Here is a 24,896-nt window from a genome sequence, read left to right as displayed (position 1 = left end):
TAAGGTCCTCTATTTTGTAATTTATTCCAATTATCTCCTCAAATAAAGTAATGCTTAAAATCAACATTGTGAGATAGAGAATAGGGTTTTTGGGTTTAGAATCAGAAACTGCAGCTTGAAGATAGTCTCTGAGAGAGAAAGCAGAAATGTTGAGATCCGTGTTGCGGAGATCGCAAAACCTCGCCTTTACTCGAATCTCCACGAAGAAAATCCATGCTCCATCGCTAGCATCCCTTTCCAGATTCTCACACGTTGAGTCGTCTAGAAATGCTTCTCCCAGAAACCTCAGGTTCTTCTCCACTGATGAGATCCCAATCTCGTCATCCGCAGAGCTTACCCATGAAGAATCAAATGCTCCCGGTTTAGGGTTTACCGAAAGTGGCGATTTTGATTTGAATGGTGAAGATGGAGAGTCTAACGTTGCTACAGTCGAAGCTTCTGGAGATGGGTCCGTTGTAGCTGAGGAGGTGAGCCAATTCGACGAGGAAAAGTTCGAATCTTTGCTGTCGTTGTTACGAAGCGATGAGGAAGCTTTGGAGTTTGGTCTGAAGGCGTTAGATCTCGATTTGAACTCAGCTCTTGTGTCCAGAGTGTTTGAATCTCCAGGCATCTCAGGTAAGAACTTGATTAGGTTTCTGAAGTGGGCAACTAAGAAAGAAGAGATTAATGTCACCACATCGCTTTTAGAGTCTCTCCTTGTGGTAGTCTCTGGTGATAGACGTAGGTTGGATGCTTACGCTTTGTGGGATTTGGTTAAAGAGATTAGTGAGAGTGAGAGTAGCCTTGTTTTGAATCTTGAGATAATGAATGATCTGATAGCTTTGTTTGGGAAGCTTGGCAAGTCCAAAGCTGCGTTTGATGTGTTTAGTAAAACCGAGGAGCTTGGCTTTACTTTGAATGCAAAGAGTTATTATGTAACACTGGAGGCGCTTTGTAAGCGGTCGTTTATGGAATGGGCGTGCGTTGTGTGCGAGAAGATGCTCAAGAGCGGTGTGTTACCAGAGGGAGACCAGATCGGTAACATCATTACTTGGTTTTGTAAGGAAGGGAAGGCTGAGGAGGCTTATTCGGTTTACGAACTGGCCAAGGCGAAGGAGAAGTTGCCTCCTTCTAGATCTGTTGCTACTCTGATAAGTGCGCTGAGCAAGAATGATGGGACTGTTGGGTTTGCTCAGGAGCTGTTGAGTGATTTATCTGGAGACGCTAGGCGACAGGGGATCAAACCGTTTTCTGATGTGGTCCAGAGTTTATGCAGGATGAAGAATGTTAAAGACGCTAAAGGTTTGGTCCTGGATATGATCTCTAAAGGACCTGCTCCTGGGAATGCAGTTTTCAATTTGATTGTGCACGCTTGTTCGAGGAGTGGAGATCTAGATGAAGCCAAAGAGGTTTTGAAGTTGATGGAGAGTAGAGGTTTGAAACCAGATGTGTACACTTACACTGTCATCATTAGCGGTTATGCTAAAGGAGGGATGATAAATGACGCTCGAGAAATTCTAGCGGAAGCGAAAAAGAAACATAAGAATCTCAGTCCTGTGATGTATCACTCACTCATCAGAGGCTACTGCAAGATTGAAGAGTATGACGAAGCTCTTAAGCTTTTGAATGAAATGGAGAGTTTCGGTGTGAAGCCTAGTGCTGATGAGTATAGTAAGCTGATTCAGTCGTTCTGCCTCAAAGCTTTGGATTGGGAGAAAGCAGAGATGTTGTTTGAGGAGATGAAGCAGAAGGGTTTGCATCTGAATGCTATTACTCAGGGGCTGATAAGAGCAGTTAAAGAGATGCAAACGGAAGGCAAGGGAACAGAAGATGCTAATCTACTTGCTGCAGCATAGAACTCAGATTTGATGTTTTCCCATTTGTTCTATCAAATCTGGAATAGCTTTTGAAGATGTTTTCTCTTGGTTTGAAACTCCAGACAGTGCCTTGTTTGTTCTCCAATAAGCTTTTATGGTGTTGCAATCACAGTACTCATCATCAAGCAATGTTTTTCATCATAATTAGTTATAAATTCGATCTTGTCACTATATATAATCAAACAGTTTTAAATTCATAAACTTATTAATGATTCAATAATCAATACTAATACCTATTCTATATGTGCCACCTCGACGTTTGGCAAGAAAGATAGCGGGGAGAGACTGTACTCGAAGACGTAGAGATCAATCACCTCCAGCCAGGAAGCAGTCAGGACAGGAAGAGACTACACCACCAAACTTGGATCTCTCACCACAGTTAGGACATGCGGTGTCTCCATGCTTAGGGGCTGAACTAACAATGAGCTGGTCCAAGAAAGTCCCAGTCTCTTGACCATCCCCACAAGTGAAATGGTTGACTTGTCCTTCACCCTGCAAATCACACACATACGAAGAAAATATATTACATCACAAAGAAGAAAAGATCCCAAAAACATCTTATTAGGCTAAAAGACACACTTTATTTATAATGGTAACTAGATCTCGATCCGTGCAACTGCGCGGGTTTTTGTTTTCATTTATTTTTATGTAAATATTTTATTTTCAAATCTAAATTGGTATATATTATAATATATATAAGTCTATCAATTTTTAAAACATAATAAGTTTACAATATATTTTTTTATTGAATAGATTGTTTCAAACTTTCACATGTATTTGTATTTTATTATATATATATTTTCAGATTATTATTTCATTATTAAAATCATAACTATATATATAAAAAGATTTGTAAAATATTGTTTTATTGTCATATTCAAAGATATTGTAACATTTCACAAATTTAGAAAGTTTTAAAAAAATTAAAGTTTTTGCTTCATAGATTTATATCATCGAGTAAATAATTAAACATTTAATTTTTTTTAATTTTAAAATTAAAATATATAGTTTAAAATTTGTTTTCATTGGTTTAAGGTAGTAAAGATTAATCATTGTTAAATAATATGATTTTTTGTTATTTTAAAAAAATCTGTATAATTTTAAAAATTAACATCGACAAATATTTAAATATTTAACATATGGAGGTATAATATTAAAACATTAAATTATATCTATCTAATTTATACTATCTATAAATCCAATTGATCATCCATTGTTAAAATCCAATTATTAATAACACAATAAAAATTTCTGGTAGGCCCACTTAAATTTAAATGATAAGATTAAATATTAAATGTAACATGACTTTCTAGTAATGTGTTCATTAGGTTCATTTTTAAAAAAAATTACACATGAATCAATGTTGTGACTTCTGTTTTAATATATAAGATGATTCGAAGAGGAAGTTAAAGAAGAGTGCGCTAAGAACAATAGAGTATGACCAAAACTTCAAACTTGTTCCTCCTAACACAGTAACACACAAGCGTTCACAGTGGCATCTTTGATGAGTTGTAGCGCTCCAGCAGTTGATGTCTAACTTTGGAATCAAACAAGACATACCACCTCTTAAACCTCTTTGAAAGTTACCGTTAGCCACACTTGCAATAGAATAATATTCAGAGTGATTAGTGGACTAATTCATTGATTGGGATTGATACCTTCCATTTTACTACATTAACACCAGTATAGCAAAATATAGCAAAAGTTACTCATTGTTTCATGGAAACAAGATCCAACAACTACAAATCTTTGCAAGCAAAGACACATAGTAAATAAAAGGTTTTTTTTGTTATCAAAAGCTGTCATGCTCAACGTTGCTGTCTGTGAAGACAAGAACTCGACAATGGTCTTGACAACATTTTCGTTGCTGAAAACCTAATGTCCCCGAGAATCTACCATTTGCCAGTGGGTGAATTTCAAGAAGATTCTTCTTGCAACAAAGAACTTGGTTACTAGATAATCCAACTTGGATACAAACCAATGTGATTTCTTCCCTAACCAACGGAAGAAACCATTCCAGATGTTTTCTTGGATGGCCTGAGTCTCTTCAGCAAAGGTCTTCTCCTTCTTGTCACCTCCATCCGAACCACCATCAGAAGCACCGTCACTCTTCATGATTTCCTTCCCTACAGTAAGTTTCTGTGAACACATCTGCAAAAATGACTCAAACTCAATCAAACCAGACAGCATAAACCAGCAGTAGCATAAAATCATTTGTTTTGAATCATAGAATCATTTGCTTTGAATCATGGAATCATTTGCATTCACAATAAGCTCACATGTTTGATAATCAAAATTGATTAGAGATTTTTGGATTGTACAAATACTACACACTATCACTTTAGATTTTTTTTTTAAGTTACCATTGATAGGAATAGTATGCTATCATCTATACAATATGTATAATAGTGAATACTTATATACATATGTATAAATTGGATGTATTTTACAATTTTAGTTAAAATATAGCAACCTTATGTTTATTTATCTATTTCTGGTTCCACTTAAAAAAACAGACTCAAATATCAATAAATTCAACTTTCAGAATTCTCTTTCCCAATTTATAGATATTTGAAACCAACTTGCCAACTAAGGAAGGATTATAGGTAAAATAATTTTAGAAGAATTATAAAATTTTGAAATTTCATTGTTATTAGTTTATGAATTTTAAAAATCTAAATAAATTTTATTGTATTAGGATGATAATTTTTAGTTTCATTCGCAAACCTTTGCTATTGAAAAAGTTTACTTATCATGGATTCAACAATTCTATTAATATCTAATGTTATTGGAATATAAATTCTCTTTATTTATACTCGTAAGACAATTTTAGAATATTTTGTGTACCCATAAGATTCTCAAAATATATGTAATGAAATACACACATATCAAACGATTTAAGAACTAATCTAAGGGATTAGTTTCAGCAATATTAAGGCTAAACTATTAGTGCAATGTGTTGGTTTATTATTCCCTATTGTTTTTAGAAGGAACAAATGAATCTATAAATGTATTCTGAGTAAAATAGAAATTCAGGAATGTTCAATTGTATAAATACATTTGCTTCGATAAAAGTGAAATGGTATTGCGCCTTTAGTGTATTCCTTGGATGCAAACTGAAGGCAAGGTAACCGAAGATGTTAATCTACTTGCTGCAGCTTAGAGCTCAGATTTGATATTTTCCCATTTGTTCTATCAAATCTGGAATAGCTTTTGAAGATGTTTTCTCTTGGTTTGAAACTCCAGACAATGCCTTGTTTGTTCTCCAATAAGCTTTTATGGTTTTCAATAGATGATTTTTCATCATAAAGTAGTTTCCGATTCATAAACTTATTAAAGATACAATGCTAATTCAATTAAAAAGCATAATAAATAATACAGATCCTTTTATAAAACTATAAAAACTCAGGAAATTCTGATGACCACTTTGTTCTTCTTGCCTGAAGAGAGAACAAGACCTTTCCCTTCAACAATATCTTCTTCTTCAACTCTCTTATTCTCATTATCAACTCTCTCATTGTTCATATAAACCCCACCTTGCTTCAACGTTCTCCTCGCTGCAGACTTGCTCTCAAACAACCCCGCAGAAACAGACACATCCACAATGGAAACACCCGAGACTCTATCAATAGGCAGTGAGCAAGTTGGTATATCCTCTGCAATTCTCTCAATCAAGTTCCAGTCAAGCTTTGTCTCTGCTCCTGGTCTTAAAGCCTCTGTTGCTTTGATGGCTTCCTTCAAACCCTCTTCGCCATGCACAAATCTGGTTACTTCTTCAGCAAGTTTCATTTGCGCTGAGTTAGGGACATAACCAGGCCTCCTCATTTCATCTTCCACCATCTTTATCTCATCCAAACTCAGGAAAGTTAACGTCTTCAAGAAGCGTATGACATCAACGTCTGGAACCGAGAAGAAGTACTGATAGAACTTATAAGGTGATAGCATGGAAGGAGATAGCCAGATGGCTCCATCTTCCGATTTTCCAAACTTCGTCCCGTCGTTTTTCAGCAGGAGAGGAAACGTTAGTCCGTAAGCAGCTTCTTCCGTCTGGAGAATCTTACGTATCAGATCAGTTCCAGCTGTTATGTTACCCCATTGATCACTCCCACCTATCTGAACATTGACCCCTTCCTTGTCAAACAAGTGAACAAAGTCATAGCCTTGCAGTAACTGATAGCTGAACTCGGTGTAGCTCATCCCCTGCTCTGATTCCAATCTCTTCTTCACACTCTCCTTCGCCATCATTACTCCAACCCTCGCAAACCGACCAACCTTTTTCAGAAAGTCCAGCATGGTCATATCTTTCCACCAGTCATAGTTATTAAAAATCACATAAGAGCTAGCATTGCCACCAAGAATCTTGACGAGGATGTTTTTAATACCGGCGATGTTTTTCTCCAATGTAACGGCGTCAAGCTCAGGTCTTTCTAGGCTTTTACCAGATGGGTCACCAACCCTTCCAGTGGCGCCACCGATCAAACCAACGGCTTGATGTCCACATCTCTGGAACCAAGAAAGGACAATGATACCAAGCAGGTTACCCAAGTGTAAACTCTCAGCCGTTGGATCAAACCCGCAGTAGACCTTTAGAGGAGCTACGTTGGGATCAGAACAAGCGGACCTGAGATTCTCGCTCGTGACTGACTCCAGGAGTCCTCTCTCTTGGAGTATATCGACTACATTAGGGCGAGAAACAGCTTGAACTTCTGTCTCAAGAGTTGAGCACTTAACAGGTGAGAACAGAGGAGTTGTAGAAGTGGAGAAAAGGTGATGAATTTGGTGCCTTCTGAAGAAAGTAGTGGAGGATTTCTCAGGAAAACTGAGTAAAGAAGCCACACGCAAGGGATGTAAGAAGGTTTTTGAACAAATAGGGATGAGACTCCTTGAAGCAAGCGTCATTCCTATTGCATATGCCATAGGTTTATCATATGATGATGATACCTTTCTTGAACAGAGGAGCTGTTACCTACAACTAAACATTAAATAGAAACACCATCAGCTAAAACAATGGTGAATTACCGATCTCTGTGCAAATAAATAGACTATTTGATTCGATAGGGAAACAAAGCTAGCTGCAAAACAAAAACAATTCTCAGGCAGTCAATTTGACGAACACCTTATGGGCATTAACAATACAGTCCCACATTACTCCATGAAAACCTGGGAACACTATCGTTCAATCTCCAAAACTGTAAAAAAATTCAAAGGAATCCCAAAAGATTACACCAAGAACTATAAAGGAATCATCATTGCATCTCACACACTAATGCATTCCAAGAACAGAGCCAAAGAAACTAGTTGAGAGGAACTAACAAATTAATATATATATACTGATTTTGAGAAGCAAAATCAAACTTTGAGAAGCAAAGTGCTTACTGGTTTTGTAGCTCTGGGAGTGGATTTAGTTTTCGACCTTTGCTTTGCCACGCAGACCAAAGAATGCTTGGAGAAACATGATAAACCGATTAATCTCCGGTCTAAATTCAGACATACTAAACCGGTCTGCTTTTTTTAATTTAATTTTGTCGTTCCACTGAGTGAATAAAATATTTATTTACATGTTTCTCTGATGAAAATAAAAATTGGATATTTTCTCAAAAACAAAAAAAAAACATGTGGTCGTTACTTGTCTGTTAAACTCGAAAAGAACCAAACTTTTATCCTCTCTCTCTCTTCTTCAGCTTACAATGGAGTGGCCATGGTCAGCCATCGCTGCTTCTTCTTCTCCTTATTCTTCTAGATGCTTCTTTACATCTCCCAACTCTTGCTTGTCTCTTACTAGACGAACAAGTTTGAACTCTTCGATTAAACCTTTGCGACACATCGGATTCGACTCGAAGCATCATAATCTGATCACCAAACGTCGAGTCCATGGAGACTCCATCGTCCGGAGAAGCACCACAAGCAGTAAAAACGCAGAGGAGACTGAGTCCTCTGTAGAGTGCGTGGGAATGGGATCAGACGTGGAGTGCGTCTACACCGGAGAAGGAGAAGACGAGGAGGAGGAGAATCGGAGCTCCGGAATCTTGAGCGGAGGAGACGGATCGTTGCTCGAATGGGCGGTTCTGATCTCGCCCTTCTTTTTCTGGGGAACGGCGATGGTGGCGATGAAGGAAGTGTTGCCGATAACCGGTCCTTTTTTTGTCGCTGCGTTCCGGTTAATTCCGGCCGGTTTGTTGTTGGTTGCGTTTGCGGTTTACAGAGGGAGGCCTTTGCCTAAGGGGTTCGATGCTTGGCTCTCTATTGCTCTCTTTGCTCTTGTGGACGCTACTTGTTTCCAGGTCTGCCTTATTTTGTCCTGAGATATTAGAGTTTAGTTGATTAAGTATTGTCTGAACAATAATAATAATAATAATGATAATAATAATTATAATAATAATGGTGATGTTTGATGGTTCAGGGCTTTCTTGCTCAAGGATTACAGAGGACTTCTGCTGGTTTAGGAAGTGTAAGGAAGCTCTCTCTCTCTGTCTGCTACCTTTGTACTAATGTCTGTAATGACCAAAAGTCTGAGACTTTCTTTTGGTGTAGGTTATAATTGATTCACAGCCACTGACTGTAGCTGTATTAGCATCTTTTTTATTTGGTGAGTCCATTGGAATAGTGAGAGCTGGAGGTTTGCTTCTTGGTGTTGCTGGACTTTTGCTTCTTGAGGTAAATAAGATTTTTATCTTTCTTAGCCAAGACTGTTCTTGCAAGTTGAGGATAAGTCTGATTTACTATTACTACAGGTTCCATCAGTTACCTCAGATGGTAATAGCTTTTCTTTGTGGGGAAGTGGAGAGTGGTGGATGCTTCTTGCAGCTCAGAGTATGGCTATTGGTACAGTGATGGTTCGATGGGTTTCAAAATACTCTGATCCAATTATGGCAACCGGCTGGGTAATGATGTTTTGTCCTTGTCTTTCAGAGTTATCCTGACAAGAACTAAACTGAACATGTCCTAAACTTTATCTGCAGCATATGGTTATCGGCGGCCTTCCTCTTCTGGCGATATCAGTTATAAACAATGACCCAGTTTTTAACGGCAGTCTTCAAGAGCTATCCACAAATGATATCATAGCACTTCTCTACACATCTATATTTGGCAGTGCGGTTAGCTACGGTGTTTACTTCTACAGCGCTACTAAAGGTTCTATTATGCTGCCTTCTCTTGATAGTATATGGCTGCTTTATGTTTCAGGTCTTTGATGCTTTTATAATGGCTCTCTCTCTCTCTCTTTGCAGGAAGCTTGACTAAACTCAGCTCACTCACCTTTTTGACACCAATGTTTGCATCAATCTTTGGGTTAGGCCACATGGTTCTTTCTTGTCACAAGTTTCTCTAGTCTTTGGTTCATATTCTCATGTTTGGTTCTGAAACAGGTACCTGTACCTTGATGAGACTTTCTCCTCGCTGCAACTGGTCGGAGCAGCCGTCACTTTGGTCGCTATATACTTGGTCAACTTTCCAGAAGGCAACGACTGATACACAGTTTTCAAAGCTTCTTATGAATGTTAAAACATAATTACGTTCGATTACATTTGTATATATAGTTAAGTGAACAATCATTAGTCCAGCAAACACCTTTAATTAAGGTTTCATCATATTAACATAAGAAATGAAGTTGCACAATTCGATACAACAGAAAGCATATGATCTTAGTTCACAAGAATTACAATCAGAGATCGATCATAGTCCCAAGCACAGACCAGTTGTCTGCGTAATTCCCGGTTAACTTGTCTTTTTCTCCTCCGGTTTAGTTTCCATCCCAGCCATATCAGCAACTAGTCTCTCCTCTGGTTTAGTTTCCATCCCAGCCATATCAGCAACTAGTCTCTCCTCCGGTTTAGTTTCCATCCCAGCCAGATCATCCATATCAGCAACAAGTCTCTCAACAGGCACCTTGCTCACATCCCATCGCATGCCAATGTCTGAAACCAAACGACTGGCGCAGTACATCCCATATCCCGCCACAGCCAAACTACCAAAACCCGCTACAAACCTGAGTGGTGAAGAGAGCACAACGCTGGCAGCTGCAACAATCGAAGCGGCTTGACCGCTCCTTCCCACGTCAGTGTTCGCCACCAGCAAACCAGTTTTGCAATAGATGGCGAAATCCTCGCAGTTGTTCTTGAAAACATTGTAAACGCCGAAACCGTTTCGCAAGAGGAAGTTCGCACGGTGGATGACTTCTTCCGGAGGATCCGAAGCTCCTATTGTGCAAGTGCCGCCTCGAGGCTTGGCGAGAAAGATAGCGGGAGAGACACTGTACTCGAAGACGTAGAGATCACCTCCAGCGAGGAAGCAGTCGAGACAGGAAGAGATCACACCACCAACCTTGGTTCTATCACCACAGTTAGGACACGGGGTGTCCCCGTGATTAAGGGATGAACTGACAATGAGATTGTCTAAGAAAGTCCCGGTTCCAGTCTCTTGACCATCCCCACGAGTGAAATGGTTGACTTGTCCTTCACCCACATAGATTCCTACAAATCACACACACATCACAAAGAAGAAAAGCTCCCAAAACGATCTTATTAGTCTAAAGCAACACTTTTATCTATAAACATAATGATTCCAAGGGGAAGTTAAATAAGACTGCGCCAAAAACAATATAGCATGAGCAAAACTTCAAACTTGTTCCTCTTAACACACTAGGATTCACTTCAGGCCTATTCATCTAAATACACACAGCTAAATGGACTCCAAATCATAGCATCGTTGGAGTCTACAGAATGAGCTATGAGCCTTGAGCCTCATCGAGTCTAAAACAACAAAAGAGAAGTTAGCTATACCATTCACATTCCCTTACAATGATCAAAGGATCACTTTAACATTCATATCAACGAATCGAATCAGAAAGTTCATATAACTATTCTTCCCCCAAATTTGAAAAGCTTTCGCGAATCTCATCACTTAATCTACAATTGACGCAGCTACAGTTTCAATTGGATCATTTAGCATGTAGTACATTGTACGCATCTGTAACGAAAGAGAGAGATCGTGATACCGTGATGAGCGTAGACATAGGCCTGACGCCATGAATAGATGTGATCGCCTGGTTTCACTTCATCTCTGGCAATCTTGTTGGATAGAAACCCCATTCTCTTCCCTTCCCCCCAAAACCTCGCCGCCGACGAACAGAGAATCAGAAACTATTAGGGATTACGCGACGGCGGAGACGGAGAGGGAGAGAGAAAGCGATCGTACTTTGCTTTGTGTGTGGGGCTTTTCTATTCTTTCTTCATTAAAATTTTCAAAATTATTCTTTCTTAAAACGACACCGTTTAATAACAATATGTAGATGGGCCTTTACTAAAAAGCCCAAAGCCCATTAACTTCCACTCTCTTAAATAAAAAACTCTTGTTAGAGATTTTCACTCTAGCTAGTTAGCCATGGAAGTCTCCAACCACGCCAGAAAACGGAAAGCGATCGACGCCGGCCCCAACTCTCCGCCGTCGTATCGAGCCTCAGACGGATACGAACCCACCAACGCCGTAGATCTCTCCCTCCTCGAAGAGCTCGAGAAATCCTCCCACCACCAAGTCGAAGCCGTCGATCTCAAAACCCTAAAAAAGCTCGTCCTCTCCTTCGAGCGGCGCCTCCGAGACAACATCGCCGCTCGCCTCAAGTACGTCGAGAATCCCGAGAAGTTCGCCGACTCAGAAGTCGACCTGCACGACGAGCTCCAAAAGCTCAAGATCCTCGCCGGAGCCCCGGAGCTTTACCCGGAGCTCGTCGCGTCCAACACCGTCCCCTCGATCGTGAACCTCCTCTCGCACGAGAACGCGGATATAGCGAACGACGTCGTTCAGCTCCTTCAGGATCTAACCGACGAAGACGCGTTGGAGGATAACGACGAGCCGGCGCGCGTGCTGGTCGACGCGCTGGTTGAGAACAATGTGTTAGAGCTCTTGGTTCAGAACATGAACCGGTTATCGGAAGGGGATCCGGATGAGGCCGCGGCTATATACGCGACCTTGACGGTTATCGAGAATCTTGTTGAGGTGAAGCCAGCTGTAGCTGAGATGGTGTGCGAGCGAACGAAGCTGTTACGGTGGCTTGTGCTGAAGATTAAAGTGAGAGACTTCGAAGGGATCAAGCAGTATGCTTCCGAGATTCTTGCGATTCTGTTGCAGAATAGCACGGCGAATCAGAAACGGTTGGGGCAGATGAACGGCGTGGATGCTGTGCTGGAAGGTGTGGCGATGTATAAGTCGAAGGATCCGAAGACTCCTGATGAGGAGGAGATGTTGGAGAATCTGTTTGATGTCTTGTGCTGTTTATTGATGCCGTTGGAGAATAAGGAGAGGTTTGTGAACGCTGAGGGAGTGGAGTTGATGATTATTATTATGAAGCAGAAGAAGTATGCGTACGGGTCTGCGATTCGGGCGCTTGACTTCGCCATGACTAATTATCCGCCGGCGTGTGAGAGGTTTGTGGATGTTATGGGGTTGAAAACAGCTTTTGCTGCCTTCATGGGTAAGGCAAGTCTTTCGCTTTCAATCCCGTTTCTTATTTTTACTGAGCATTTTTGCTATCTCGCTAGTGGTTTAATGGTGTTTAGTGTTTAGATTCCGCTGAACAAGAGGATTAAGAGGGAGCGTTATAAGGAGGAGTTAGAGGAGCGGGTTATTTCGCTGGTTGCGTCATTATTTGGTAAGAAGACAAGTGATATGTTCGTTGTAATTACAAAGTGAGTTCTTTTCATGTTCTTGATGCTAAGTCTTTGGTTTCTTTAATTGTATCATTCAGCTGGGATTTTAAGGGGTTCTAGAAGAGACCGTTTGTTGAGCAAGTTCGTTGAGAATGAGTATGAGAAGATTGACCGCCTTATGGAACTATACATAAGGTAATATAAGTGTTCTGATAATCTTCACTTAAACCATTTTTAGCATCTGATGAAAGAGGCCTCAGTCCTTTGTGATAGCTTTGTTATATATCTAGTGAAAGAGCATCTGATGAAATAGTCCATATCTTCTGAAGTGCAATAACCATTTTCTAGTACTTATCTCGTAGCTGTGTCTTTGTACTTGGCAGATACTCTGATAGAGTTAGATCAGAGGCCGAGAGGTTAGACCAGCTTGAGCTTGATGACCTTGAGGTGATTCACTTTCTCCTCAATATATTTTGTGTTTTCATTCCTTTCTTGAATCTCTTGATGAACTGATTCCACTTTACAGTTGGATGAAGATGAAAAATATAACCGAAAGCTAGAATCAGGCCTCTACAGTCTTCAGGTTCGACTAAGTTTAGTTTATCTATTTTCATGTCTGTATCATCTGCGGATGCAAATGTACCTAATGTGTGTACATGGGCTTCATGACACACTTATACAAGCCTCTACTCTCTTAAAAAAAAATCATTTTAGACCTTCGTTTATCTATTTATTCTTAATTCTGAGCAATGTCAACTTTGAAATTGCAGCTTGTTGCTGTTATTCTGGGACATATTTGGTGTTCTGAGTAAGTACCATCCGTTAAAACACCCATAAAATGCATTCCTAAGCTTAGTTTCAGGAATACTATATTTGTAATCATTTTATATTATGTAGGCATTCTGGAATGAGAGCGCGGATTGAGCTGCTGTTGAAGCAACAAAAGCTAAGTAAAGACGACGTCAAGGAGATACTTCAGGTTCTCTATTCTGTCACCTTAAAGTAGTCTCTACAGCAATTATGTTTTTTTATTTAAACTTAATGTGGAGAAAATGATTCACTGAAACCCAAAACGGATTCGCTACTAATAGATGTTGAAATGGCGTATGAACTCGAACATTTGCGCAAGATGTGAAAATTCAATCTCACATTGTCATACCATCTTGTTTTTCATGCACTCTATGCGCGCAGCTTTATCTTTTTCCTTGTTGCTCGCTGTTGCTAACATGAGTAAGCCTTTTGACAGGAATATCATGACAACCTTGGAGATGTTGAAGGAGCAGAGGAGAAGGAACGAGGACAGGCGAGAATCCAGTTGTTCATATCTGCAATGTGATGTTAGAGCAAGAAAGAAGATGGCTTCATGTCAGATTCCAATATGTATTGGCACCAGAGAGACTTCTGTTTTTTTTTTCTCTCAACAAGATTTAAACCGAGGATGAGCAAATAGTCATTGTTGGTCACAAAGTAGATGACTGTTTTGGGTTTTTAGTGTATTTGTAACCCTTTCAAATCCAACAATTTTCTCTGACTTAAAATCACTCAAAGGGGCAGTTTCTGTCATGTTTACGAAGTGATGTTGTCAGTGTGAAACATCTTTCAAGTGCTTTATAGCTCAATACGCAATAGTGGACGTGCCGGAGTGGTTATCGGGCATGACTAGAAATCATGTGGGCTCTGCCCGCGCAGGTTCGAATCCTGCCGTTCACGTTTTGCCTTTTATTTAAATACTTATGATGTAGATCTTTTATGCGTGTACCAGAAGAGACAACAAGAGTGGACGTGCCGGAGTGGTTATCGGGCATGACTAGAAATCATGTGGGCTTTGCCCGCGCAGGTTCGAATCCTGCCGTTCACGATTTTGTTCTTTTTGAATCCTGAGTCCTTTTAACTATGAAGCGCGTTCATTCACTTGACTTGAGAGTTAGGATAAACTTTGTCTGTAGCACATTTAATAAGGCCTTGTTAGACTTAGAGAGTACTCAGTCTCTTTGAAATTATGTATTTTTAAGATAAGATTTCTTAGAGCACTTGCGTTAGATTTAGTAATGAGTTTTCAAGCTCTGGAAAGCCTATAGCCTCTATTTGCCACGTGCAGTTGATATTGGCAGCTGCAAACACAGTTAACGGTCGAAACTGCACTGCGTATGCAAACTGTTGGATCTTCCCTTTTTCTCTGCAGATGCTTATGCACAGCATATGGAATATATATTTTGATCATCATATTTCTTGAAAACATTTACACATACAAAAGCAGAGTCACACCAACAAAGAGTTTGCTACATTGATACAGCCATATTACAAGTAAAGGACAATGGGGATCGGTTCATCCCGAAGAACTAGCAGACCTTGCTGTTTCAATGGCTGCAACCAGATCATCATATTTGGCACCCGTAACTTCCTTCACCACTTGGTTATCCTTCAATATTTTAAAAGTTGGAACCACTCTTATTCCTAGCTCCTTTGCCAATGGCTGCCACCAAACAATTAAAAAACAGAGTTCCATAGTGAATCAATAACAAGAGCAAGACACTGGTTTGGAGAAATAATTTTTTTAAGGAGGCAGAAGCCAAACCCTGTTCTCTGGGTTGCAGTCAAGCTTTAGAAACACAACGTCATCATACTTCTCCGATAAAGCTTTGTATTTAGGAGCAATCACTTTGCATGGACCACACCTGTATTAGTAAATATCTCTTTAGTTGAACCAACAACAAGATTAATAATAATTAAAACTAAAAGCATCCATAGATGGACTCAACAATAAATTGAGCTCTAGCTACTTCAAGAACCATATAGTGACATACCATTGAGTGTACATGTCAAGTACCACAATCTTTTCACCGGCGGCTTTAACGATGGGCCAGAAGGTATCCTTATCCACTTCCGTCACTTGACCAACACTGACATTCACGGTCTCTAAGCTACACCTCACCACAGAGGAGTCTCCCCTTTTCACATAATCCAATGAGCAAAAACCAATCCTCGTCGTTGTCGTCGCCACGCCGGAGTAAGGGATACGACACTGCTTTCTCGCAGGACTAAATCCGCCGGTTGTCGGAGCTAAAGCAGTCGGAGATGGAGCGAGACGCAGAGACAGAGGCATTGTTTGAGTTTCGTCAAAAGAGTGTCGGAAAAGAAGTTGATCAGCTTGTCTTCGGTGTGCGGTCTCAACGGATTGAGCTAATTAATTTATTTATGTACAGCGTAAAAGACGATTGTAGCCTCAAGCTTCTCCGGATGAACAAGAATATTCGGGGGTATTTATGTCAGTTCAATCGCTTTCGTGATAACTAAACGGGAGGTGTAGATTCTCCGAGAGAATTACGATGGATATTTTATATTTTCCTGACAATTGACGATTCTATCCCTCAAATAATGAAAATTGAAGAAATGAGGTTGAATATATATATATATTTTTAAAAAACTTTTTTCCATATAAGAATGAATTATTGTATTGCTTAACAGAGAAATATAGCTATCAGACTCAAATACAAATACCTACAGCTCGAGATGGTTGAATTATCACACAGTATGTTTTTAAAATTACTTTTATTACAAGTTTCCTTCTTCTACCTCTATTGTCTTGAACCTCACTTTATTCACCATCTAAGAATCAATTATTTATAAAGCTTGACATAGAAATATAACTATCTCAGAGTAAAATACAAAGAACACTGAGTGTCTCCGCGTGAGACCCATTCAACAACTGGAGATAGTTTTCATTAATTATCAGACAGTATATTTTCTAATTTAGGAAAAAATAGTATTTAATTGTTTATAGTTTTTTTAAATTACTTTTATTACAAGTTTCCTTCTTCTACATCTATTGTCTTAAAACCACACTCTACCGCCACAACTAACACTTTCTTCTACATCTTGCATAGTGGTGCTGAAGGGAGAATGGATCTCAGGCGGAGACAGTGGTCTATCTCACCGATTTTCCTGGCGGCGACAGTCGTGACATTACTGTTTGAGCTGCAGTTATCATCAGCGGCGGCGACGGAGAATGTGGTATTTGAAGTTCGAAGCAAGTTCGGCGGGAAAATAGAAAAGGATCTTAGAGCTCTCAAAGCTCACGACGCTCACCGTCACTCCAGACTCCTCTCCTCTGCCATTGATCTCCCTCTCGGCGGCGATAGCTGGCCTACTGGGTACGAATCTCCATTCCTAAAAGCTCTTCTTCTGAGAAATTTTGCTTTCTTCCTATATAATGTGTAAAATTAAAAAATTGATTAAACCAAAAAAAAAATTAAAAAAATGTGTGAAATAAAGTTTGGGAATTTAAATTGAAAAAGGAGTTTTTCCTAAAAATATGAATCTGATTTTTTTTTTTTAAATAACTTTTTTTTTTACTGTTTGTAAGGTCACTGATTCATTCTTGACTCTTTGGTTTCTTGAGTTTTAAACCATTTATGATATGATATAGTAAAATGTTGACTCTTTGTTCTTGGTTTTTTTTTTTATTACAGTCAATACTTCGCTAAAATTGGACTGGGAACTCCATCAAGAGACTTTCATGTCCAAGTCGATACAGGAAGTGATCTCTTATGGGTGAATTGTGCCGGTTGCATCAAATGTCCTAGGAAAAGTGATTTAGTAAGACCATTAATTAATTAATCCATCGAGTTTAAGTTGCATTTATTAAAATGGTTTCATTATCTTTTCAGGTAAAGCTAACACCATATGATTCAGATGTTTCCTCCACTGCACAGACTGTTTCTTGTGATGACAGCTTTTGCTCTTATGTTTACCAAACATCAAAGTGTCACTCAGGTTCGTCTTGCAAATATGATATCAAATACGGAGATGAAAGCTGGACTAGTGGATACTTAGTGAGAGATGTTATGCGTCTGGACTTGGTTATTGGAAATCATCGTCAAACCGGTTCTACTTCGACCAACGGAACTGTTATCTTCGGGTGCGGGTCTAAACAGTCCGGTCGGCTCGAAGTGTCCAACTCTGCAGTTGATGGGGTTATGGGATTTGGAAAGTCGAATTCATCGTTTATATCTCAGCTAGCTTCACAAAGAAAGGTGAAAAAGTGTTTTGCACATTGCTTGGATAACAAGAATGGAGGTGGTATATTCGCCATTGGGGAAGTTGTGTCACCAAAAGTGAAGACTACTCCTATGCTCTCTAAATCGTAAGCGAATGAGCATTTTTCTTGAAGCTCTTCTTAATATTCTGAATTTACTCAAAAAAAGACTGTTTGTGAACCTTTTTCACAGAGATTATTATAGTGTTAGCCTCACTTCAGTTGAAGTTGGTAATTCAGTTTTACAACTTTCGTCGGGAGAAGAAGTCATTGTTGACAGTGGTACTACGTTGGCTTATCTTCCAAACTCTGTTTATATGCCCTTAATGAATGAGGTCAAATTCAATTATTATCTTTTTTTGTATATATTGAGTGTTTTTACTATGAAGTTCTTGACATTTTTTGTTTTTTGTGTTTTTCCTTGGTGGGGGGTGTCTTTGGCAGATCTTCTCTACGCATCCAGAGCTCACCTTCCATAACGTTCAAGACCTCCAGGGTTCATTTATTTGTTTCCGTTATACCGACGACAAGTAAGAATTTAACTCATTGCTTTTGATGTGTTTCGTCTTATTCACTCTTGTTTGAAAATTCACAGATTAGACCTGTTCCCACCTGTCACATTCCAGTTCGACAAATCTGCTTCCTTGACGGTGTATCCTCAGGACTATCTGCTCCAACTTCAAGTACGTCTTGTTCTTTTGTTCTGACTCTTTTGGTCTTGTTTGTATATATTTGTCTGAACATTAAACCGGACTCTAGAGAGACGCATGGTGTTTTGGCTGGCAAATCAGTGGACTCCAGATGAAAGATGGAAGAGAATTGTTGATTCTTGGAGGTATCTCTCTCTCTCTCTCTCTCTTCCAAAAAAAAAAAGAGAAATTTAAGGTTTTGATATGTGCTTTGGCTGCGCAGATATGGCGCTATCTAACAAGTTAGTTGTCTACGATATAGAAAACCAAGTCATGGGATGGACCAATCACAACTGTAAGCATATCTTTTTTGTTAAAATATTCTATGAGATTTTGTAGCTTTAGTTTGGTTATGTAACTGTTGAAGAATCAATAACACATAGGCTCAGGAGGAATACAAGTGAAGGATGAACAAAGTGGATCAATCTACACAGTTGGTGCTCACAATCTCTCATGGTCCTCTTCTTTAGCCATTACCAAGCTTCTTACACTTGTTTCTCTCCTAGTTCATTTCCTCTTTTACCATTGATTGGTCAGCCAACAGATCCTATCTAAGACTTGCTTTGTAGTTTCAGTAAAAAACCTATTGGTTAAAATTAAAGTTTGGTCCCTCTGTTTGTTATCATGTAAAGGATCTGCTTCCCATTATTACATTATGGTGATGTGTTTTTCACTCTTCTTTACTGAGATCAACTAAAGACATAAACAAAAAGACAAAACTGACAGAGTATTTAAGTAGTTCCAAAAACAATGAATCTCTAACAGATTTTAGATAAAAAGAATAAGAGAAAAATGTAGAAAGAAAGGTGGGAAAAAAAAACACAGAACCTCTCCTCCTGAGTAATTTATTTTGATGATGTCTTTGTCACAAACTCAAACTTCTTCTTTTCTCTTTTTCACTTTCCAGGCACAAATCTTGGTAAGTTCAAAAGTGTATTAACTCTTGCAACACCTTCTAGTGCAGAATACTCTGTTCCATGTTCTGTATCCTCTTCTTTTATCAGCTTCTCAGCTTCACTTTCGTCGAGAGCAATCTCTTTCCCTGTCCTGACAGTACTCGAACGTCCTAGACCACCGCTTGGACCTGATCCATCATCAATCTCATCTCCATCTTCAAGTTTGGAGAAGGAAGAAGCTGTAGATATGGCGTTTGAGCCGTTGGAGTTTAGATACAAGCAGACCGCAGCACAGTCATCGACTTTTGAGGTTGGGTACTTGTGTCTCCACGCTCTAACCGCAGTCTCAACTAAAGCTCTTGCTGCAGAGGAACGTGATGGTGCTGAAGCTACAATCTTCACTACTTCTTCATTTGAGAGTACATCCCAAACCTATCACATGAAACATAACAAGTAAACAAAAAAATGCATAGAGAAAATGAATGTGTGTGTTTGAGAGAGAGATTACCCCATCTGTAGCCAACACTATGAACTCATCTTGTTCGGTTAATCGGCGAAATGAAACCTCAGGGACAGAGATTAGACCAAAGTCTTTAAGGCAAAAGTCACCGAAAGCACGTGCCATTGCAAGACCAGGCGAGTCACAGTTTGGGAGCCAAACTCTACAAACATCAGGCTCATCTCTAAGAGCAAACACACGTCCTCTACACTTCTTTATTCTCTCCTCCTCAGCTGCAAAAATCAAGCAATCAGCACAACTTCAACAATGAGATCCATCATAAGTTCTTTGTTATCATTCAAACCTGGTAGATTTGGCTTGAGATCCACAGTTAGTTGAACAGCAACAAGACCATTTTCACCGTCTCTTGTCCCCATCACAGCTCTAGAGTCCCCAACGTTTCCAACAACTAGATACTCACCCTACGATATTGCATAAGATAAATATAATAAAAACCAAGAAACAGTGAACCACACCACCAAGCCGAGAGAGTACCTGTTTGATCAAAGTCACAGCGGTTGTACCACTGCAGAAACAGTCAACACTCCCATGGAACTTGAGCTCTCTGTCCATAACCTTAAAAGCCTTAAGAAACGCCTCTTTCAGAGTTTGAAACAGTTCAGACTCTGTGCTCTCTTCTGGCCTAGGCTCTTCCTCGGTAGATACAAAAGAAGCAGCATCTTCAGAGTTGTTGTTGGCACTATTATTAACAGTCTTTATAGAACCTTCAACAGGTACTTTAGCTTCCCAATAAGCACTTAACTTGAGAGGAAGATTGTCTCTGACTCTCTTAGCAACCATATGACCAAAAGGACCATGCCCATCAAACACACCGCAGAACACTGTATCCGTCCTCGAACCAAAACTCTGCAACACACAAAATGAAAAACCTATAAGAGAACCATAAACAAAGAAGACTTTAAAGTTGTTTCTAAACTAACCTCCCAAACAACCATGGCGTCTTGGTTAGGCCCTTTCTTGCCTTGTTGAGTGAAGATACAAGCAACGTCACTTGATCCGTTCAAGAACATACGGCCGGGGACTCGATGGAGAGGATCATCTCTCCTGGAGTCAAAGGAGGAGTTTCTGGAACCAGCAAGTCTCTTATTCTTGGAGTTTTTTCTTTTTCTCACACCAAAGCCAGGAGAGCAAGGAGAGCCCGGTCTAGGACTCATGCTCTCAGCAGATAGACAGGACCCCATTCTCAGGGCCCTGATGATATTGAAAAGGCACTCCAGGACCAACTAGTTGTACAATCACACACCCACAAGTGGCAATGAAGGAAGATTCAGCTATGGAAAGAACAAAAATAAACCAACTCTTTAGATCTCAGTGATCAACCACAAAGAGTCAAATGAAGAAACAAACCTTTGTGTTATTAGTTCCAGCTAGTCTCTGCAAGAACACATATAGAGAGAATAACAATAAAGAGAAAACCCAAAATGGAATGAATGAATGAAGAAAGGAAACAAAATTGAATTATAAAAATAAAAATGAAGCCTTTCAAAGCTGACCAATATGACTTCTCTGGGTTTGAGTCTTGAAAGAAGAAAGAAAAACACGTTTTCTTCTTACAAATTAAATATATTTGTGAAATAAAAATTAAAATTCAACCCCAAAAAAGTTTAAAGAGGAGGAAAAAGGAAGAGATCTAAGTTGATTTTTATTTCTCTATTGGCACCACACACACACACACACACAAAAAGAAAGAGAGGTGTTTTTGTTTAATTTATACAGTGATTGAGAAAGAGACTAGAAACACGAGAAACATCACAACCCTTTCTCTGTCTCTCACTCTTTTCTTATTCGTCTGCAAACAAGCAAGCAAAAAAAAAAGAAAGAAATTAAAATCACAGAGAAAAAATGGTTAACCACAAGAAAGAATCAAACTTTTAATCGAATTCGAGCTGAAAAAGACACTCACCAGTAATCAGAAGGTAAGAGGATCTCAGAATCAGATTCAATACAAAGCAGAGGAAGATTGATTCTGTTGGCGCGTAGAGAGGAACAGAAGAATAGATAACTGAGAGAGAGAGAAGATTGGAGTTTTTTAAAAGGAGAAAGAAACGTAACAAACAGCTACAAACTCGTTCTTTCTTCTTCTTCTTCCACTTTCTACTTTTGTTTAGAGAGAGGAAAGAGAGTTAAGAAACATTAATTTTGTCTATTTTTCCATAGAGATTGGTTTTTTTTTTTAATATTTATTTTCAGGCTTTCCTACACACAATAAAAAGAATATCCATTCAAATATCATCAAATAATGAATAAATATATAATAAGGCCTCTCGATCAGTCAATCATCACATGAAAGTGAGAGATTATCAGATTTAATCCATTAACATTATAAAATATGGACTATACTGCTTCCTCAATCCAACTAGAAGATTAAGATTAGAAGAATAAAAAACTGGTTTATCATTACAGAACTAAACTACTTCTTTGGTCTGCTTAATCATTACATCATGTTTATGATATACTTTATTTAACAAAAAGTACGCGGTTGTTATGAAAAAAAATGACTGTATGGTTAGGTGGTATAACCATATAAAAACCAAAAAAATGACTGTACGGGAAATTAGGTGGTATAACCAAACAAAAATCCCTAATTCATTATATAATCAAAATCATCCTCTCTCTCCTCTTCTATGTTCCTATCTATCTCTAATTTTTTTCTACAAAACTAATTTAATTTTTTTTTATGGTTATATCACAAATAAGCCCATAACTAAAACAGAGTATTTCAGATCCAGCACTAGAAAAAACAGAGTACTGTATACATCTTCCACAAATATGATCAAACAGTGGTTAACGACTATTGTGAAGTTCAATGCACGTGGTGATATATGTATATTTATTTTTTATAAGTAAAACTGTGAGACCGTTAATGTTTTTTATTTTCATTTTCTAATTATTCCTTAATTGATGCTTATGACGTGCGCTAAATAATAACTGTTATAGTTGAAGGACTGCCTCGGGGTTATATACATTTTTATTACTTAATGTTTTTTAAAAAAACATTTGTTTTGATTATGTAATAATCACTGCTGTGTTTATCTTTCAATTTTCATGTGAATATTTTTTAAAATTGAGCATGGTAACAACAACAAAAAATATCCATGATATTTCTTTCGTTTTTATTTCCATTGGTCGGGTTTTTATGAAATGTCAAAAAAATATTGTAGATGAATTTTCTATTTTTTTTTCTTATATCAATTTTCAAGTATGTTTGAATTCAGGATGAAGAAGGACAAAGAGTTTCTTGTGTTTACCTTCAATGTAGATCCTTCTTTGTGAGCTTTCTTGGCAACTGCTGCAGCATTGTCATATCCGGTTTTCTGGTGAAAGGAGACAAAGGATTCGAAAACTTAGCATACGTGTAACTTCATTTGTAATCCTAGTGGGAAAATGGATGACGTAAAGACAGATTTTAATATCTGGAAACTTACCGGATTCAATGATGTCACAAGCATAAGGGACTACACAGTAATACATACCAAGAAGAAAAAAAATTAGTTCCCGCCCGTGATCATATTCACACCATGTGGTTACTACTAATAAGACCGGCAAATGAAGGAGAAGGAAAAACTACCTCATGCAATAGCTTTGAGATCCGTTCTCTGTTGGCCTCAATTCCCCTCTCAAACGAAGCTGAGGCATCTGCTATACCAATCTAATGGACTGTGTCAAAGAGGCGAGATCCAAAGGTTCAGATTGACAATATTTTATATACAATAAAACAAAATAGATCCACAACGGAAAGAGATTAACGTACACGCAAAAGAGCGCTTGCGATCACTGGCTTAAATACATTCAATTCGAAATGACCATTTGACCCACCAACTGTCACAGCGACATGGTTGCCCATAACCTTCAATTTTGTAAAATGAAGCTCAAAAGAGTTAAGAAAGAACTTAGATCCCTCTATCAGTAAGCATGCATTGATGAACATAACTTACCATTTAAGAGCATCTTAATTTGTTTAGGGACTAACCAGAGCTTTGAACTTGTTTTCCGCAGTGACAAACGGCAAGTTTGTTTCTTCGGCTACTGCAGCAGCTATCTTTACGTCAAACCTATACAAATATTACCAACAGACAAAAGTTAGACTAAGAGGGGTTGAACCATGGGATGTGAATAAAGTTAGAAACAAGATATACCCTTTCTTTCTTGGTGTTTAATCCTGTTCCAACAGCAGTTCCACCTTGTGCAAGCTGGCCAAACATTTCTAGCAAATTAGAGATCAATGAAAACAATGGACAGGAAAGCACATCCTCCAAAGATATCACATTTTGCCAAACCTGATAGAGGCGAGGTAAAGTGCATGTGACCCTATTAAGCCCATACTTAACCTGCAATCATGAGATCCAAATTTTGAAATTGCATGTGATTTTCACTTGTGCAAGACAAACACAATTGTTTCTGAATAAACAGCATACTTGAGTAGCATAGCCACCGCCGAATTCTTGTCCTAGAGTCAAAGGAGTAGCATCTTGAGTGTGAGTTCTTCCAATTTTCACAATATCTTTGAGCTCCAAGGACTGCCAGAAAAGGAGATAAGTTTGAGAAAATTAACAAACGCAACAGATAGGTGAGGAGGAGTATCAGATATAAATAAATATAAACACACTGAACTGAGGTCAGAAGTAATTTATGATACTATTTAGAGAAAGTTTCATGCTGCAATTCAGAGAGTAAGTGTGTAAGTTGAGAAGAGAGGAGAGACCTTAGAGTCGAGAGTGGAATGCAAAGTTTTCAAACTAGGGATGAGCCTTGAATTAATCTCGGTATGTGCATGACCTAGACAAAACCAAAATCAATAACGCAGAGCGTCAACAAACAATTAGTAGGAACAACAAACAGCGCAAGCAATTGAAAGAAAAAGCTTACAGTAGGGAAAGTGTCGTTAGAAGATTGGGATCTGTTGACACATTTTTCACCACGTTGGCGACCAAGAATCTCAGCTGCTCTGTTAGCAATGACCTAAAGAGCAAAACACATAAAACACAAGGGCCTTGTATGTAGTATTGTAGCACTAAAGAATGAGAGAAACATATATATATATATATAGATGTGGCAAGTGAGAAAGTGACCTCGTTGGCATTCATGTTACTCTGAGTGCCACTACCAGTTTGCCAAACAACAAGGGGAAAATGATCATTGAGCTTTCCCTCAGCTGCTTGCATAATGGCTTTCCCAATTGTTGGATCAAGACCATACTCCATGTTAACCTAAAATCACTCAGCTTATTTCTTGAAGACGCCAAAAGCGCGGACGATAGGCA

The 24,896-nt window shown here is 38.8% G+C and overlaps 9 protein-coding genes and 2 non-coding genes across 13 annotated transcripts; 6 read left to right on the top strand and 5 right to left on the bottom strand.

Annotated features, from left to right (window-relative positions):
• Positions 1–79: 79 nt before the first annotated feature.
• LOC125580822 (pentatricopeptide repeat-containing protein At3g02650, mitochondrial-like) lies at positions 80–2,092 on the top strand. Its single transcript, XM_048746030.1, has one exon. It carries the CDS (start codon positions 147–149, stop codon positions 1,833–1,835), a length of 1,689 nt encoding a protein of 562 aa, XP_048601987.1. The 5' UTR covers positions 80–146; the 3' UTR covers positions 1,836–2,092.
• Positions 2,093–5,152: 3,060 nt separating this feature from the next.
• LOC106366816 (tyrosine--tRNA ligase, chloroplastic/mitochondrial-like) lies at positions 5,153–7,379 on the bottom strand. Of its 2 annotated transcripts, none has more exons than XM_048746018.1 (2): positions 7,233–7,379; positions 5,153–6,828 (listed from the first exon to the last, which is right to left on the bottom strand). In XM_048746018.1, the coding sequence occupies exon 2, from the start codon at positions 6,771–6,773 to the stop codon at positions 5,262–5,264; it is 1,512 nt and encodes a 503-aa protein (XP_048601975.1). In that variant the 5' UTR covers positions 6,774–6,828; positions 7,233–7,379; the 3' UTR covers positions 5,153–5,261. The 2 variants fall into 2 exon arrangements, with proteins under 2 accessions (XP_048601975.1, XP_048601976.1); XM_048746019.1 differs by lacking the exon at positions 7,233–7,379 and adding an exon at positions 6,973–7,203.
• Positions 7,380–7,469: 90 nt separating this feature from the next.
• LOC106366803 (WAT1-related protein At3g02690, chloroplastic) lies at positions 7,470–9,453 on the top strand. Its single transcript, XM_013806464.3, has 7 exons — positions 7,470–8,137; positions 8,257–8,304; positions 8,388–8,510; positions 8,588–8,737; positions 8,816–8,987; positions 9,083–9,143; positions 9,221–9,453. The coding sequence occupies exons 1-7, from the start codon at positions 7,544–7,546 to the stop codon at positions 9,321–9,323; spliced, it is 1,251 nt and encodes a 416-aa protein (XP_013661918.2). The 5' UTR covers positions 7,470–7,543; the 3' UTR covers positions 9,324–9,453.
• On the bottom strand, positions 9,407–11,102 carry LOC106362990 (protein LEAD-SENSITIVE 1-like). The gene is made up of 2 exons (XM_048746023.1): positions 10,849–11,102; positions 9,407–10,324 (listed from the first exon to the last, which is right to left on the bottom strand). The coding sequence occupies exons 1-2, from the start codon at positions 10,940–10,942 to the stop codon at positions 9,570–9,572; spliced, it is 849 nt and encodes a 282-aa protein (XP_048601980.1). The 5' UTR covers positions 10,943–11,102; the 3' UTR covers positions 9,407–9,569.
• LOC106366802 (beta-catenin-like protein 1) lies at positions 11,097–14,069 on the top strand. Its single transcript, XM_013806463.3, has 8 exons — positions 11,097–12,326; positions 12,414–12,498; positions 12,595–12,691; positions 12,880–12,943; positions 13,023–13,079; positions 13,267–13,304; positions 13,394–13,475; positions 13,743–14,069. The coding sequence occupies exons 1-8, from the start codon at positions 11,235–11,237 to the stop codon at positions 13,830–13,832; spliced, it is 1,605 nt and encodes a 534-aa protein (XP_013661917.2). The 5' UTR covers positions 11,097–11,234; the 3' UTR covers positions 13,833–14,069.
• A 55-nt stretch (positions 14,070–14,124) lies between these two features.
• On the top strand, positions 14,125–14,206 carry TRNAS-AGA. Its single transcript has one exon. It is a non-coding gene; the product is annotated as a tRNA-Ser (tRNA).
• A 66-nt stretch (positions 14,207–14,272) lies between these two features.
• Positions 14,273–14,354, top strand: TRNAS-AGA. Its single transcript has one exon. It is a non-coding gene; the product is annotated as a tRNA-Ser (tRNA).
• A 342-nt stretch (positions 14,355–14,696) lies between these two features.
• Positions 14,697–15,925, bottom strand: LOC106366804 (thioredoxin F-type, chloroplastic). Its single transcript, XM_013806465.3, has 3 exons — positions 15,301–15,925; positions 15,072–15,171; positions 14,697–14,969 (listed from the first exon to the last, which is right to left on the bottom strand). The coding sequence occupies exons 1-3, from the start codon at positions 15,597–15,599 to the stop codon at positions 14,823–14,825; spliced, it is 546 nt and encodes a 181-aa protein (XP_013661919.2). The 5' UTR covers positions 15,600–15,925; the 3' UTR covers positions 14,697–14,822.
• A 131-nt stretch (positions 15,926–16,056) lies between these two features.
• LOC106366801 (aspartic proteinase 39-like) lies at positions 16,057–18,898 on the top strand. Its single transcript, XM_048746020.1, has 9 exons — positions 16,057–16,647; positions 16,966–17,092; positions 17,164–17,639; positions 17,725–17,866; positions 17,976–18,061; positions 18,127–18,214; positions 18,291–18,366; positions 18,444–18,515; positions 18,604–18,898. The coding sequence occupies exons 1-9, from the start codon at positions 16,397–16,399 to the stop codon at positions 18,747–18,749; spliced, it is 1,464 nt and encodes a 487-aa protein (XP_048601977.1). The 5' UTR covers positions 16,057–16,396; the 3' UTR covers positions 18,750–18,898.
• Positions 18,899–18,930: 32 nt separating this feature from the next.
• LOC106366800 (probable protein phosphatase 2C 33) lies at positions 18,931–21,806 on the bottom strand. Of its 2 annotated transcripts, none has more exons than XM_048746021.1 (7): positions 21,540–21,806; positions 20,984–21,425; positions 20,557–20,907; positions 20,111–20,482; positions 19,920–20,037; positions 19,625–19,848; positions 18,931–19,548 (listed from the first exon to the last, which is right to left on the bottom strand). In XM_048746021.1, the coding sequence occupies exons 3-7, from the start codon at positions 20,815–20,817 to the stop codon at positions 19,117–19,119; spliced, it is 1,407 nt and encodes a 468-aa protein (XP_048601978.1). In that variant the 5' UTR covers positions 20,818–20,907; positions 20,984–21,425; positions 21,540–21,806; the 3' UTR covers positions 18,931–19,116. The 2 variants fall into 2 exon arrangements, with proteins under 2 accessions (XP_048601978.1, XP_048601979.1); XM_048746022.1 differs by having other exon boundaries at positions 20,557–20,859; positions 21,540–21,793.
• Positions 21,807–23,601: 1,795 nt separating this feature from the next.
• Positions 23,602–24,837, bottom strand: LOC106383635 (fumarate hydratase 1, mitochondrial-like). Its single transcript, XM_048744090.1, has 7 exons — positions 24,706–24,837; positions 24,454–24,595; positions 24,339–24,412; positions 24,052–24,153; positions 23,914–23,964; positions 23,773–23,826; positions 23,602–23,688 (listed from the first exon to the last, which is right to left on the bottom strand). Exons 1-7 carry the CDS (start codon positions 24,835–24,837, stop codon positions 23,683–23,685), a joined length of 561 nt encoding a protein of 186 aa, XP_048600047.1. The 3' UTR covers positions 23,602–23,682.
• Between the last annotated feature and the right edge of the window lie 59 nt (positions 24,838–24,896).

This window comes from Brassica napus, chromosome C1 (assembly GCF_020379485.1).
Source record: "Brassica napus cultivar Da-Ae chromosome C1, Da-Ae, whole genome shotgun sequence".
NCBI classification, from domain to species: Eukaryota; Viridiplantae; Streptophyta; class Magnoliopsida; order Brassicales; family Brassicaceae; genus Brassica; species Brassica napus.
Note: the sequence above shows the minus strand (reverse complement) of the source record. Positions and strands in the feature narration are given on the sequence as shown.

What these genes read in the sequence shown, in the direction of transcription:
- LOC125580822 (XM_048746030.1), top strand. Translation starts at nt 147, where the DNA reads ATGTTGAGATCCGTGTTGCGGAGATCGCAAAACCTCGCCTTTACTCGA.
- LOC106366816 (XM_048746018.1), bottom strand. Translation starts at nt 6,773, where the DNA reads ATGGCATATGCAATAGGAATGACGCTTGCTTCAAGGAGTCTCATCCCT.
- LOC106366803 (XM_013806464.3), top strand. Translation starts at nt 7,544, where the DNA reads ATGGAGTGGCCATGGTCAGCCATCGCTGCTTCTTCTTCTCCTTATTCT. An exon ending in CTTCTGCTGGTTTAGGAAGT is followed by an intron (nt 8,305 to 8,387) that starts GTAAGGAAGCTC and finishes CTTTTGGTGTAG; the next exon opens with GTTATAATTGATTCACAGCC. An exon ending in CTGGACTTTTGCTTCTTGAG is followed by an intron (nt 8,511 to 8,587) that starts GTAAATAAGATT and finishes CTATTACTACAG; the next exon opens with GTTCCATCAGTTACCTCAGA.
- LOC106362990 (XM_048746023.1), bottom strand. Translation starts at nt 10,942, where the DNA reads ATGGGGTTTCTATCCAACAAGATTGCCAGAGATGAAGTGAAACCAGGC. An exon ending in CTATGTCTACGCTCATCACG is followed by an intron (nt 10,325 to 10,848) that starts GTATCACGATCT and finishes TGTGATTTGTAG; the next exon opens with GAATCTATGTGGGTGAAGGA.
- LOC106366802 (XM_013806463.3), top strand. Translation starts at nt 11,235, where the DNA reads ATGGAAGTCTCCAACCACGCCAGAAAACGGAAAGCGATCGACGCCGGC. An exon ending in CTTATGGAACTATACATAAG is followed by an intron (nt 12,692 to 12,879) that starts GTAATATAAGTG and finishes TGTACTTGGCAG; the next exon opens with ATACTCTGATAGAGTTAGAT. An exon ending in GGACATATTTGGTGTTCTGA is followed by an intron (nt 13,305 to 13,393) that starts GTAAGTACCATC and finishes TATATTATGTAG; the next exon opens with GCATTCTGGAATGAGAGCGC.
- LOC106366804 (XM_013806465.3), bottom strand. Translation starts at nt 15,599, where the DNA reads ATGCCTCTGTCTCTGCGTCTCGCTCCATCTCCGACTGCTTTAGCTCCG. An exon ending in CTTGACATGTACACTCAATG is followed by an intron (nt 15,172 to 15,300) that starts GTATGTCACTAT and finishes TTACTAATACAG; the next exon opens with GTGTGGTCCATGCAAAGTGA. An exon ending in ACTGCAACCCAGAGAACAGG is followed by an intron (nt 14,970 to 15,071) that starts GTTTGGCTTCTG and finishes GTTTGGTGGCAG; the next exon opens with CCATTGGCAAAGGAGCTAGG.
- LOC106366801 (XM_048746020.1), top strand. Translation starts at nt 16,397, where the DNA reads ATGGATCTCAGGCGGAGACAGTGGTCTATCTCACCGATTTTCCTGGCG. An exon ending in GGCGATAGCTGGCCTACTGG is followed by an intron (nt 16,648 to 16,965) that starts GTACGAATCTCC and finishes TTTTTATTACAG; the next exon opens with TCAATACTTCGCTAAAATTG. An exon ending in ATATGCCCTTAATGAATGAG is followed by an intron (nt 17,867 to 17,975) that starts GTCAAATTCAAT and finishes TGTCTTTGGCAG; the next exon opens with ATCTTCTCTACGCATCCAGA.
- LOC106366800 (XM_048746021.1), bottom strand. Translation starts at nt 20,817, where the DNA reads ATGGGGTCCTGTCTATCTGCTGAGAGCATGAGTCCTAGACCGGGCTCT. An exon ending in ACGCCATGGTTGTTTGGGAG is followed by an intron (nt 20,483 to 20,556) that starts GTTAGTTTAGAA and finishes TGTGTGTTGCAG; the next exon opens with AGTTTTGGTTCGAGGACGGA. An exon ending in TCTCAAGCCAAATCTACCAG is followed by an intron (nt 19,849 to 19,919) that starts GTTTGAATGATA and finishes TGATTTTTGCAG; the next exon opens with CTGAGGAGGAGAGAATAAAG.
- LOC106383635 (XM_048744090.1), bottom strand. Translation starts at nt 24,837, where the DNA reads ATGGAGTATGGTCTTGATCCAACAATTGGGAAAGCCATTATGCAAGCA. An exon ending in GCGGTGGCTATGCTACTCAA is followed by an intron (nt 23,965 to 24,051) that starts GTATGCTGTTTA and finishes TCATGATTGCAG; the next exon opens with GTTAAGTATGGGCTTAATAG. An exon ending in CTTTACCTCGCCTCTATCAG is followed by an intron (nt 23,827 to 23,913) that starts GTTTGGCAAAAT and finishes ATGTTTGGCCAG; the next exon opens with CTTGCACAAGGTGGAACTGC.